General features: G+C 43.5%; 1 protein-coding gene across 1 annotated transcript; it reads left to right on the forward strand.

The window, feature by feature from the left end:
• The first annotated feature begins 3,645 nt into the window (after positions 1–3,645).
• Positions 3,646–13,530, forward strand: LOC139370904 (fibroblast growth factor receptor substrate 3). The gene is given in 8 exon segments (XM_071110776.1): positions 3,646–3,876; positions 6,514–6,638; positions 6,724–6,812; positions 8,843–9,029; positions 9,357–9,518; positions 11,622–11,746; positions 11,931–12,803; positions 12,806–13,530. Coding segments are annotated over 6 exon segments (1,932 nt in total). The 5' UTR covers positions 3,646–3,876; positions 6,514–6,638; positions 6,724–6,746; the 3' UTR covers positions 13,325–13,530.
• Positions 13,531–13,859: the final 329 nt, after the last annotated feature.

A 13,859-nucleotide genomic window follows, 5' to 3' on the forward strand; every position in this document is an offset into this window, starting at 1 on the left:
ACTCAGGTGACGCACCCCTTCCAGGGACGGCATGAGAGAGCCCCAGTAAGCCAGTGACTCAGCCCCTGTAATAGGGTTAGAGGCAGAGAATACCAGTGGAAAGAGGGGAACCGGCCAGGCAGAGACAGCAAGGGCGGTTCGTTGCTCCAGAGCCTTTCCGTTCACCTTCCCACTCCTGGGCCAGACTACACTCAATCATATGACCCACTGAAGAGATGAGTCTTCAGTAAAGACTTAAAGGTTGAGACCGAGTTTGCGTCTCTGACATGGGTAGGCAGACCGTTCCATAAAAATGGAGCTCTATAGGAGAAAGCCCTGCCTCCAGCAGTTTGTTTAGAAATTCTAGGGACAATTAGGAGGCCTGCGTCTTGTGACCGTAGCGTACGTGTAGGTATGTACGGCAGGACCAAATCAGAGAGATAGGTAGGAGCAAGCCCATGTAATGCTTTGTAGGTTAGCAGTAAAACCTTGAGCCTTTTGAATGTTAACCTGTCGGTCTTACATCGGCTACCGAGAGCATGATCACACAGTCGTCCGGAACTCCAGGTGCTCTCATTCTTGCCTCAATGCGAGCATTGAAGGCATATAACTCGTCTGGTAGGCTTGCGTCACTGGGTAGCTCGTGGCTGGGTTTCCCTTTATGATCCATGATAGTTTGCAAGCCCTGCCACATCTGACGAGCGCCAGAGCCGGTGTAGTAGGATTCGATCTTAGTCTTGTATTGACGCTTTTCCTGTTTGAAGGTTCATCAGAGGGCGTAGCAGGATTTTCTATAAGCATCCAAATTAGTGTCCCGCTTCTTGAAAGTGGCAGCTCTAGCCTTCAGCTCAGTGCAGATGTTGCCTGTAATCCATGGCTTTTGGTTCGTATATGTCCAGTACAAGTCAAAAGTTTGGACACACCTACTCATTCAAGGGTTTTTCTTAATGTTTTACTATTTTCTACATTGTAGAATAATAGTGAAGACATCAAAACTATGAAATAACACATATGGAATCATGTAGTGACCAAAAAAGTGTTAAACTAATCAAAATATATTTTATACTTGAGATTCTTCAAAGGAGCCACCCTTTGCCTTGATGATAGCTTTGCACACTCTTGGCATTCTCTCAACCAGCTTCACCTGGAATGCTTTTCCAACAGTCTTCAAGGAGTTCCCACATATGCTTAGCACTTTTGCCTGATTTTCCTTCACTCTGTGGTCCAACTCATCCCAAACCATCTCAATTGGTTAGAGGTTGGGTGATTGTGGAGGCCTGGTCATCTGATGCAGCACTCCATCACTCTCCTTCTTTGTCAAATAGCCATTACACAGCCTGGAGGTGCGTTGGGTCATTGTCCTGTTGAAAAAACAAATGATAGTCCCACTAAGCGCCAACCAGATGGGTAGGATATTGATGCAGAATGCAGTGGTAGCCATGCTGATTAAGTGTACTTTGAATTCTAAATAAATCACCGACAGCGTCGGCAGCAAAGCACCCCCACACGATCACACCTCCTCCTCCATGCTTCACGGTGGGAACTACACATGCAGAGATCATCCATTCACCTCTCAAATTTGGACTCATCAGACCAAAGGACAGATTTCCAACGTACTAATATCCATTGCTCATGTTTCTTGGTCCAAGTAAGTCTCTTCTTCTTGTTAGTATCCTTTAGTAGTGGTTTCTTTGCAGGAATTTGACCATGAATGCCTGATTCATGCAGTTTCCGCTGAACAGTTGATGTTGAACAGTTGTGTCTGTTACTTGAACTCTGTGAAGCATTTATTTGGGCTAAAATTTCTGAGGCTGGTAATACTAATGAACGTATCCTCTGCAGTAGAGGTAACTCCGGGTCCTCCATTACTGTGGCGGTCCTCATGAGAACCAGTTTCATCATAGGGCTTGATCGTTTTTTGCGACTGTACTTGAAGAAACGTTCAAAGTTCTTGAAATGTTCCGGATTGACTGACCTTCATGTCTTAAAATAATGATGGACTGTCATTTCTCTTTGCTTATTTGAGCTGTTCTTGCCATAATATGGACTTGGTCTTTTGCCAAATAGGGCTATCTTCTGTATAGCACCCCTACTTTGTCACAACACAACTGATTGGCTCAAACACATTAATAAGAAGGAAATAAATTCCACATATTAACTTCTAACAAGGCACAACTGTTGATTGAAATGCATTTCAGGTGACTACCCCATGAAGCTGTTTGAGAGAATGACAAAAGTGTGCAAAGCTGTCAAGGCAAAAGGTGGCTACTTTGAAGAATCTCAAATATAAAATATATTTTGATTTGTTTAACACTTTTTTGGTTACTACATGATTACATATGTGCAATAACAGAGTTCCTCTGTGCAGTGTCTGTGTTCTTTTGCCCATTTTAATCCTTTATTTTTATTGGCCAGTCTGAGATATGGCTTTTCTTTACAACTCCGCCTAGAAGGCCAGCATCCCGAAGTCGCTTCTTCACTGTTGACGTTGAGACTGGTGCTTTGTGGGTACTATTTAATGATGCTGGCAGTTGAGGATTTGTGAGGTGCCTGTTTCTCAAACTATACACTCTAATGTACTTCTCTTGCTCAGTTGTGGACCGGGGCCTCCCACTCCTATTTCTATTCTGGTTAGAGCCCGTTTTCGCTGTTCTGTGAAGGGAGTAGTACACAGCATTGTAAGAGATCTTCAGTTTCTCAATGCCATCATTTCTCAGAACAAGAATAGACTGACGAGTTTCAGAAGAAAGCTCTTTGTTTCTGGCCATTTTGGGCCTATAATCGAACCCACAAATGCTGATTCTTCAGAAACTTAACTAGTCTAAAGAAGGCCAGTTTTTTTGCTTCTTTAATCAGAACAACAGTTTTCAGCTGTGCTAACATAATTGCAAAAGGGATTTCTAATGATCCATTAGCCTTTTAAAATGCTGAACTTGGATAAGCTAACACAACGTGCCATTGGAACACAGGAGTGATGGTTGCTGATAATGGGCCTCTTTACGCCTATGAGGCTATTCCATAAAAAAATCTGCCGTTTCCAGCTACAATAGTCATTTACAACATTAACCATGTCTACACTATATTTCTGATCAATTTGATGTTATTTTAATTGATAACAAAAAAAAAAATCTTTAAAAAACAAGGACATTTCTAAGTGGCCCCAAACTTTTGAATGGTAGTGTATATATAAAAGATATAAAGATATTATATTTTATTATATTCCATTTAATGTACTTGGATATCACATAGAATATCACAGAATAGGAATAGAATAGAACATAATAAAATATAAGGTTGAAGGGCAGTGATATTACTCCCTTTAGGCCTATACAAACCAGCATGGTCCTGTAGCGTACACCTGGTGATGAATTAGGTAAAAGTAGATGACCTTCAAACTATGAAGCATGTTTTTTTCTCATTATTCTTCTAATGGAAGATTGGAATGGTTCCTGACTCAGTGCTCACAAGAGCATTAGGCTATGGATGGAAAGCCCTCTTCTGATCATACTGGGATGATTTGCTCCACCTACAGTAACTCATCGTCCTATAGAAAACCATATTTATACATTCAGCATCACATTCAGTCCTCCAGCGTTCTATACCTTCTTGTCGCTCTACAAAACCTCGTTGTCTGATTGTGAACTCTCAACCCGGTGGTCGGGAAATGTCAAAAAGAGGCCCGTGCTGCAGCAGGGGGCGTAAAGGGGAAAAAACAACAACAGTTTATCGCTTTAATTTCACGTAATTGATTTTTCTTTCTTATTAAGCAAGTGTCATATCCAATAGCATCAGAAACCGAATCCTAGCTGACCAGCTCTCGCAGCCGCCGTTGACAACAATTTGCAGCCTTGATCGTTCCCGATTCGTATAGCCAGCCTAACAATCCTTGCCAAACATGTGAGTAGCAACCGCTGCTATATGTTTCATTTAGCTAGTAAACCTGTTATATCTGCGATATGGCTTTCTCATATGTTTCCCCTCCCATTTTCACAGACAAACAATGTCAGTGCAGTGTTTCATACACAAAAAAAACTGTTATGTTACAATCAAACCTGTTCGTCTGTTGCGCTGTAAATTGATGAATGCATTCGGTGTCATCGTGCGTTTGTATGGCGACGTCTCGATTCATTGTATTTTTTTGTATTTTGAGATATCCCCATGCGTTGTGTTTTCTTAGTGTCTGGATGCCGAAATGAAATCAATTATATTAAGTGCCTTATTGATTATGGCTATAGCATCTCTTTTGAAAAGGAATGACGTGTTCCTCCCGCTTAATAATACAGGGTAGAACCTATATCACATCAGGACAGGATCGCGTATGTCAGCACCGTGATAGAGGCTACTTATGTTATTAATAAACACCACAAATGATTACAGTAGTCTATATTTTGTATACATGTTGTATGTAAGCCCTAACAGAAATCACGTGTGTGAATGATCAAAGCATTTGTCTCATATTAGGGGCAGGTAAGACATATTGACAGCTTCTGAAGTTATAACATGGTAGGCCTAATAAACATGTTAATGTAGCAAATGCAACATGACCATCAATTAAAATACACGATGCATCATAGTAGTGGAAATACCAATATCTGGGCCAGCTGACATGCTATTATTTATCTCTGGTCCCAAGGGTGACGCCAGACTACTCTAAAGGCTTTGGATTTATGACCCACACTTCTAATGTCTGGTTTTATCTTGGATCATTTTGTCCTCATTTATTTCTGGTATACAGGTGATGAATTAGGCCTAGTCGGCTTCATACTCATAGTTTGGGTGATAGACTTGTTGTTTTACTCAAACTTCACTTTGGTAATTAAAAATGTATTATATACAGTACCAGTCAAAAGTTTGGACAAACCTACTCATTCAAGGGTTTTTCTTTATTTGACTGTTTTCTACATTGTAGAATAATAATGAAGACATCAAAACTATGACATAACACATATGGAATCATGTAGTAATCAAACATTTTTGAAATAAATCTAAATATATTTTATATTTGAGTTTCTTCAAAGTAGCTTCATTTTGCCTTGATGACAGCTTTGCACACTCTTGGCATTCTCTCAACCAGCTTCACCTGGAATGCTTTTCCAACAGTCTTGAAGGAGTTCCCACATATGCTGAGCACTTGTTGGCTGCTTTTCCTTCACTCTGCAGTCCAACTCATCCGAAACCATTTCAATTTGGTTGAGGTCAGGTAATTGTGGAGGCCAGGACATCTGATGCAGCACTCCATCACTCTCCTTCTTGGTCAAATAGCCCTTACACAGCCTGGAGGTGTGTTGGGTCATTGTCCTTTTGAAAAACAAATGATAGTCTGGTTCACTAAGCGTAAACCAGATGGGATGGCGTATCACTGCAGAATGCTGTGGTAGCCATGCTGGTTAAGGGTGCCTTGAATTCTAAATAAATCACTGACAGTGTCACCAGCAAAGCACCCCACACCATCACACTATTAACTCCATGCTTCACGGTGGGAAACACACATGCAGGGATCATCTGTTCACCTACTCTGCGTCACACAGAGAGAAAGGTGGTTGGAACCAAAAGTCTCAAATGTTGGACTCAGCAGACCATGAAAACTGCGTGAATCGACCGTGAAGGCCTGATTCACGCAGTCTCCTCTGAACAGTTGATGTTGACATGTGTCTGTTACTTGAACTCTGTGAAACATTTATTTGGGCTGTAATATGAAGTGCAGTTATTCTAATGAATTTATCCTCTGCAGTAGAGGTAACTATGGGTCTTCCTTTCCTGTGGCGGTCCTCATGAGAGCCAGTTTCAACATAGTGCTTGAAGGTTTTTGCGACTACAAGTTTCTACTTGTAGAAACTTTATAAGTTCTTAAAATGTTCCCGGATTGACTGACCTTTATGTCTTAAAGTAATGATGGACTTTCATTTCTCTTTGCTTATTTGAGCTGTTTTGCCATAATATGGACTTGGTCTTTTACCAAATACGGCTGTCTTCTGTATACCACCCCTACCTTGTCACAACACAACTGATTGGCTCAAATACATTAAGAAGGAAAGAAATTCCACAAACTAACTTTTAACAAGGCACACCTGTTAATTGAAATGCATTCCAGGTGACTACCTCATGAAGCTGGCTGAGAGAATGCCAAGAGTGTGCAAAACTATCAAGGCAAAAAGTGGCTACTTTGAAGAATCTCAAATATTAAACACTTTTTTTGGTTACTACATGATTCCAGATGTGTTATTAAATAGTTTTGATGTCTTCACTATTTGTTCTTCAACGTAGAAATTAGTAAAAAATAAAGAAAAACACTTGAATGAGTAGGTGTGTCCAAACTTTTAACTGGTACTGTATATTGTAAACCTGGGCACATATTCATAAGGTGTCTAAGAGTAGGAGTTCTGATCTAGGATCAGTTTAGCTTTTTAGATCATTATTGATTAGAGGGGTGCATGATCCTAGATGAGCACTCCTACTCTGAGACACGTTAGGAATACACGCCCAGTAGTAAACCTTCTTTGCATTATTTAACCATGTTACTCTCCTCTCTTGCAGGAGGGAGAAAATACTGCTCCTGTTGAAGATTTCCATCAAACCTACTAGCTCTCTCTCAACCATGACACCCAGCAGAGGACTCTGGGATTGATGCTGGGATCACTCCCACTGATGGCCTGGACTGGGTAGGAATACTGTGTGTGTGTGTGTGTGTGTGTGTGTGTTCATGGGGTAATGTCTATCTACTGTATCTTTCCCTCTGTACTGTAGGTTTCAGCTGTCCTGCTGAAGCTATGGGGAGCTGTTGGAGCTGTCTATACAGAGACCCCATCCAAGACAACCATCTCACCAAATTCAAGGTTCATCTCTAAACCCTCATCTGTTGGCTACCTAGTGTGTGGTGTATCGGCTACCTACGCTCTTAGAAAAAAGGGTTCCAAAAGGGTTCTTTGGCTGTCCCCATAGGAGAACCTTTTTTGCTTCCAGGTAAAACCACTTTTGGTTGCAGGTAGAACCATATTTGGTTCCATGTAGGACCCTCTGTGGAAAGGGTTCTACATGGAACCCGAAACGGTTCTAATTTGAACCAAAAGAGTTATACCTGGAATAGAGGTCGACCGATTATGATTTTTCAACACCGATACCGATTATTGGAGGACCAAAAAAAGCCAATACCAATTAATCGGACAATTTAATTTTTTACATTTGTAATAATGACAATTACAACAATACTGAATGAACACTTATTTTAACTTAATATAATACATCAATAAAAATCCATTTTGCCTCAAATAAATAATGAAACAGGTTCAATTTGGTTTAAATAATGCAAAAACAAAGTATTGGAGAAGTAAAAGTGCAATATGTGCCATGTAAAAAAGCTAACGTTTGAGTTCCTTGCACAGAACATGAGAACATATGAAAGTTGGTGGTTCCTTTTAACATGAGACTTCAATATTCCAAGGTAAGAGGTTTTAGGTTGCAGTTAATAACTAGCTAGCCATTTCACATCGGTTACACCAGCCATTAGGCTGATAGGCTTGAAGTCATAAACAGCGCTGTGCTTGCGAAGAGCTGCTGGCAAAACGCACTAAAGTGTTGTTTGAATGAATGCTTTCGAGCCTGCTGCTGCCTACCACCGCTCAGTCAGACTGCTCTATCAAATCATAGACTTAATTATAACATAATAACACACAGAAATACGAGCCTTTGGTCATTAATATGGTCGAATCCGGAAACTATCATTTCGAAAACAAAACGTTTATTATTTCAGTGAAATACGGAACCGTTCGGTATTTTATCTAATGGGTGGCATCCCTAAGTCTAAATATTCTTGTTACATTGCACAACCTTCAATGTTATGTCATAATTACGTAAAATTCTGGCAAATTAGTTCGCAATGAGCCAGGCTGCCCAAACTGTTGCACATACACTGACTCTGCGTGCAATGAACGCAAGAGAAATGACACAATTTCACCTGGTTAATATTGCCTGCTAACCTGGATTTCTTTGAGCTAAATATGCAGGTTTAAAAATGTATACTTCTGTGTATTGATTTTAAGAAAGGCATTGGTGTTTATGGTTTTTATAAGATAAGTTTAATACTGGCTAGCAACTTACCTTGGCTTCTACTGCATTCGCATAACAGGCAGTCTCCTCGAGGAGTGCAATGAGAGGCAGGTGGTTAGAGCGTTGGACTAGTTAACTGTAAGGTTGCAAGATTGGGTCCCACGAGCTGACAAGGTGAAAATCTGCCGTTCTGCCCCTGAACAAGGCAGTTAACCCACCGTTCCTAGGCCGTCATTGAAAATAAGAATGTTCTTAACTGACTTGCCTAGTTAAATAAAGGTATTAAAAATCAAAAATCTGCAAAATCGTCGCCCCAAAAGACCGATTTCCGATTGTTATGAAAACTTGAAATCGGCCCTAATTAATCGGCCATTAATCGATCGACCTGGAACCAACAAGGGTTCTTCAAAGGGTTCTCCTATGGGGACAGACAAATAACCTTTTAGGTTCTAGATAGCAGCTTTTTTTCTAAGAGTGTCGTCCATGGTATATTATTGTTATGAGGAACTGTTCTTTCCTGTTTTTTTATCCTGTACCCCAGGCTATTATGGCTCACATAGAGCAATGGATAGTCAGCTATCCAGCTATCTAACGATGACTAATATCTGTACTGTGCTCTGTTAACCTTTTGTATACATACAGTTCATGTCTGCATTATAGACAATGTACCTCCAAATACAAATTAGCCACATATTTATGCTCTGCATCTATGTTGTGCATACAAAGACTATATGTATACTAAATAAAGCCTTTATAAGTTGTAAAGTGGGACCACAAACCTGATTGGGATAACTTGATTGTACTTTTTGGTATTTTCCAGGTAACCAATGTGGATGACGAGGGGAATGAGTTGGGCTCTGGGACCATGGAGCTCACCGAGACCGAGCTCATCCTGCACACGCGCAAGAGGGATGCCATCCGGTGGCCCTACCTGTGTCTGCGGCGCTACGGCTACGACTCCAACCTCTTCTCATTCGAGAGTGGCCGGCGCTGCCAGACTGGACAGGGTGAGTCTGAACCACCTGGCCTAGCTAACACTACATAGACAAAATGTTGCCCTATGAAATGTGTGTACGTACGTGTGTATATGCAGTGCTCTACTTGTTCTACTTTTGTATGAAAATGAACCACAATTGTAATGGGAGAATTGTACTTAACTGATTAGATAGCTGCTGTTATATTAGACGCCTAAAGTTGGTTGTTGTCAATGAGTGAATTGTTTCAGATAACTTCTACATTTGCTTCTGGGTTTTCTTTTTTTGGTCAGGAACAGTTTTAGATTAATTTAAGATAACTTAAACATGTATGTGTGTGTTTTCTCTGTGGTCGTGCAGGAATCTTTGCGTTTAAATGTTCTCGTGCGGAGGAGATCTTTAACCTCCTCCAGGAGCTGATGCAGTGCAACAGTATCAATGTGGTGGAGGAGCCTATGATCATGACCGGCAGCGGACACGCACGAGAGATAGACATGCCTCGCACCCCACAGACACCCAACAGTAAGCACAAACACAAATATAAACACACACACACACACACACACACACACACAAACATCCAGTACACACATGTGCGCGTCATCAATACAGTACATGATTGCTTCTTTGCTTTTGTTGAATGCTGTGAAGGTGTTTGTGTAGCAATTTCACTGCAATGCAGGACAGATGTGACGCTAAAGCTGAGAATATGTGTTTGATGTTTTGAAAATAGTTTTTTTGGGGGAAAAACTCCGTAATAATTCCGGAGATCAGGGATCTGGTGTCGAAATGTCTTACAGTAAATGATTTCGTCAAACCCAGTTTCCATGCTCCAACCTGTTCAGAGGCAGGGAGGGAGGTGGATAGAGCAGACAGGGAGGTGGAAGGGTAGAAAGTACAATGACTTGTGGGTAAAACAAAGGTTACATTACAAATCAGTCTGTGCAATACACCACAAACATAGACACACACCAGGGTTTCCTTTAGGAAAATGTGGCACCGGACAATTGACCGGTAGCATTTTAATTGACCAGACATTTGCGAATTTCACATTTGCGAAATTGGCTGCATAACCTGATTAGGTGCTTAGAATTACCGAAATCACATTTAGATTATGGTCCTTCATCTTAACAGAACATGCAACTCGAGGATGCAATGGCGTGTGTCCTTCCTACCTAATTCTGATGCGCACTTTGAAGATGTTAGAATAACTGTCCACATTTCCTCAGCCAACAAGACAAGTAACGAACAGCAAAATCACTAGCCTATGTCAATCTACTATCCCCCTTGGTAGAAAAGTTTACCTCTTCTATTTGTCAGCTTGTCGTTCTGTGCAAGAAAGAAATAGCCTTTTCCAAACAGACTCTGGGACAGTTGTGGGACAATAGATCCCAAATTTATACAACCAGGCTACATAAAAATAAATGTAAAAAATAATTGAGGCTGATGCAACAGACCAGAACGTTTAGCTTAAAATGTTGCTAAACTATAATTTCTTCACATTATAAGCGCAGCAATGGGCACATGGCAGTAGGCTACACGCGAATGTTTGTCACATAATGCCAAAGAAAGACATTTGCAGGAAAACACTGTGCCGCACATGCGAGCGATTTCATGTGAAACTTAGAATACGAAACTGTACGTTTAAATTTAGATAGAGGGGAGATCTAAAGATTTAACAAATAACATGGGTTGCTAATATGACTAGGATTGTGCTTTTGGCTACTGGACAATTCATGAAAGTTGATTTGAAAACCAATAGAACATGAGAGAAATATGTTACTGGCTGTAATGTGGAAGTATTTTTATAAAATAATTGCCTCCACAAAATGGTCAGATTTTGGCTAGGCTACTTTGAAGCAAGGTAATACATGCCTCATAATATGACGTAAAACGTTCAGGTTTCAAACAAATAAGTGTATGGTTTCAAAATGCTTACTGCCTCCAGCTTGTTGCAAAGGGGTGTGTGACGCACTGAAGCCTGCGTAACGTTGCATATACTGTAGATGCACTTAATTGGCAAATGGGAAGCGCACTTCAATTAGGCTACCAGTTGAGAAATAAAAATAGTAGCTCTTTTTAATCATGGCCATTAAAACTGTTTTTAACATGCGATTGTATTTAGAATTGTTGCGCAATGATTGGGCTTATTAAAGCACGTTTCACTACAGCAGCAACGAACAATCTGTTTGAGGAGCTGTAGCAGAAGCTCTCCTGCTGTCTGACAGATTTTCCACTGAAACTAGGCTCTATATCTGCATGCTGTGCGCATTTGATAAATAATATACTTAAGAACTAACGAAAACACGTATGCACCAATTTAATTCCACAAAATTATGCAAATGAACATATAGACCGATAAGCATGACCAGTCAAATGAATTTACATAGCCTGGTATTTCCGTCAATGAATAGGCTTAAAAGTCTTATTTTGCAATGAGATTTTTCTTCTTCTCCCGAACAATTGGCCGGCGGCAATTTTATTTAGCGGCTTTTCATACTTTTCCCCCCGCCAAAAGCCAGCTATTACCGATTTACGGTGACACACACACCATTAGACATAAAAACATCTAACCTCATTCACCCAGACTCCCATTCAACACTGTGTATTGTTCTCTGTCTTCAGCTCCAGCATTCCCTGTCCAGGGTTTTCCCAACGGGTACCCGGGGTATCCCATGAGAGCTGAATCCTCCCAGCCCTCTCTAACTGACGACCCCCACGGCCACAGCCACATGGGCCTGGAGGACCAGGTAAGACTGACCCCTAACCATCTATAGTATGATTTTCTGATTATAGTGCCGAACCAAGCCGCACTGTAACCACTGCTGACTCTTCACCTCGCAATATGTCGGTAATATCCTAGGGAAGTCCTTGCTAATATCTCTTTTCTCTCTCTCTCGCTCTCTCTGTCTCCTTCTCCCTCTCCTTCTGCAGGCTCACACCTATGTGAATACCGTTACTGTGGATGGGGAACTCTCCAGTCGACACTGTGTACACTCCCTACCCGAGGTGCGGCCCACTTCCTTCCCCGAGTCAACCCGGGGAGCCATGCCTGTCGTGGTCCCAGGAGGTGGGCAGACCAGCATGCACTGTTGTCCCCTCGAGGAACAACGCAAGGAACCCCAGGTATTCCTTCAGCCTTCCTCTCAGGAGGTCAAATTCATGCTGGGACCCACCCCTGCACAGCGCCACCTGCTGGAGAGAGAGAGAGAGAGGCACGGGGGCCACAATCCACACGCCATGCGGCCTGTAGAGGGCGCCACAGGTTCAGAGACAGAGGGGGACGAGCCTCCTCTGCACGTGTACAACTCCCACTCCTATCACCACCCTCACTACCACCACGTGATGCACCGGCACCCTGGCCACGAACACCAGGAGGGCTGCCAGCTCACCTACGAGAATATCAACGGCCTGAGGGGGGGCCGCAGGCTGAGACTTAGCCCCAGCAGCATGTCCCAGTCTGTGGGCTCCAGCAGCAGCAGCAGCACCACCGGAGACAGTCACTCTCACCCACAATCACATCCCCTCAACCCGCACCCCCATGGCCCATCTTCTCTGCCCCCCCAGGGGTACCCCTGTGAGCGGGGCGCGGGGATGGGCGGTGGTCACCGGCGGACAGCTCTGCTCAACTACGAGAACCTGCCGTCACTGCCCCCGGTGTGGGAGTACCGTGCCCTGCAGAGAGACGAGGAGCAGGACGAGGATGACGAGGAGCAGGATGAGGAGGAGTACGAGGAAGAGGAGGAGGACTTTGACGAGTACGAGTTTTCGGAGGGTCCGGGGACGCCCAACGGGTACCACCAGGAAGGGCTGGGGAGGGGGGGATCCACCGTGACGCCTTGCAGAACTATGTCAACACAGAGCAGGTCCAGGTTCAGGTCCAGCCCAGCCGGCTGCGACATGCCTGCCCCCCTCAACCCCAGCACCTCCAGCCCTGCCACCGCCAGCCGGACCGGGGCGGCCGAATATTCAGCTTTGATTTCCGTAGGCGGCCTGGAGGAGGGTTTGGTCGGGGGGAGGGCTGCGAGCACGGTCACATGCCCCCGTCGAGGCAGCTCAACTATATCCAGGTGGACCTCGATGCGGAGCCGCCGTGCCAGACCCTCGGGGGGGGTGGAGGAGGGGGAGCCCAGTCTCAGCCCCAGCCACAGCACCAGCGCCTACCACCCCTCAAATGTGGCCCCCAGCAGGCCCCACGGCGCAGTGAGTTCTACGCTGTGATTGACCTGAAGAAGACAGCAGCCATGTCCAACCTGCAGAAAGCCCTCCCCCGGGACGATGGGACATCGAGAAAGACTCGCCACAACAGCACAGACCTGCCTCTGTAGATGCAGTGAGGAGGAGGAGAGATGGAAAAAGATGAAGGGAGGGAGTAGAGAGAGAGAGAGAGAGAGAGAGAGAGAGAGAAACAGGTTTGGGTGGAGCGCTTGGCTGGACAGACAGGTATAGGCAACTCAGCAGCACACTGGACCCCTCACTCTCATCCAGCCACCTGCCTGTTCTGTCCTGTCCTGTCCTGGCCAGCTGGATCATATACAGGTACCTAATTAGAAAACGAACTAAAACTTATCTGTGCATATTCCACTTTATGGAGCAAGATTGGTTTGAAGTTGCCATATTATTGTGGGTCACCTTCTGACTGTGGTGAGATGCTATCTGAGTTAGCAGCAGAAACCTTGGTCGTGGTTGGCTGGGTTTATGGGGAAACCCTTAAGCTACCGTTGTTTTTGGTTATACCTTTTGGCAATGTTCTTTTTAAAAAAAAGCTTTGTGGTGGTTGAGTTGAGTGCCAAGGCCCCGGGTTTGGTTCAGGGTGGGAGCAGGAATGGACGAGTCAGGTCTCCAACTTTGTGTTTGACCAGT

This window comes from Oncorhynchus clarkii, chromosome 17 (genome assembly GCF_045791955.1).
Source record: "Oncorhynchus clarkii lewisi isolate Uvic-CL-2024 chromosome 17, UVic_Ocla_1.0, whole genome shotgun sequence".
In the NCBI taxonomy this organism is placed as follows: Eukaryota; Metazoa; Chordata; class Actinopteri; order Salmoniformes; family Salmonidae; genus Oncorhynchus; species Oncorhynchus clarkii.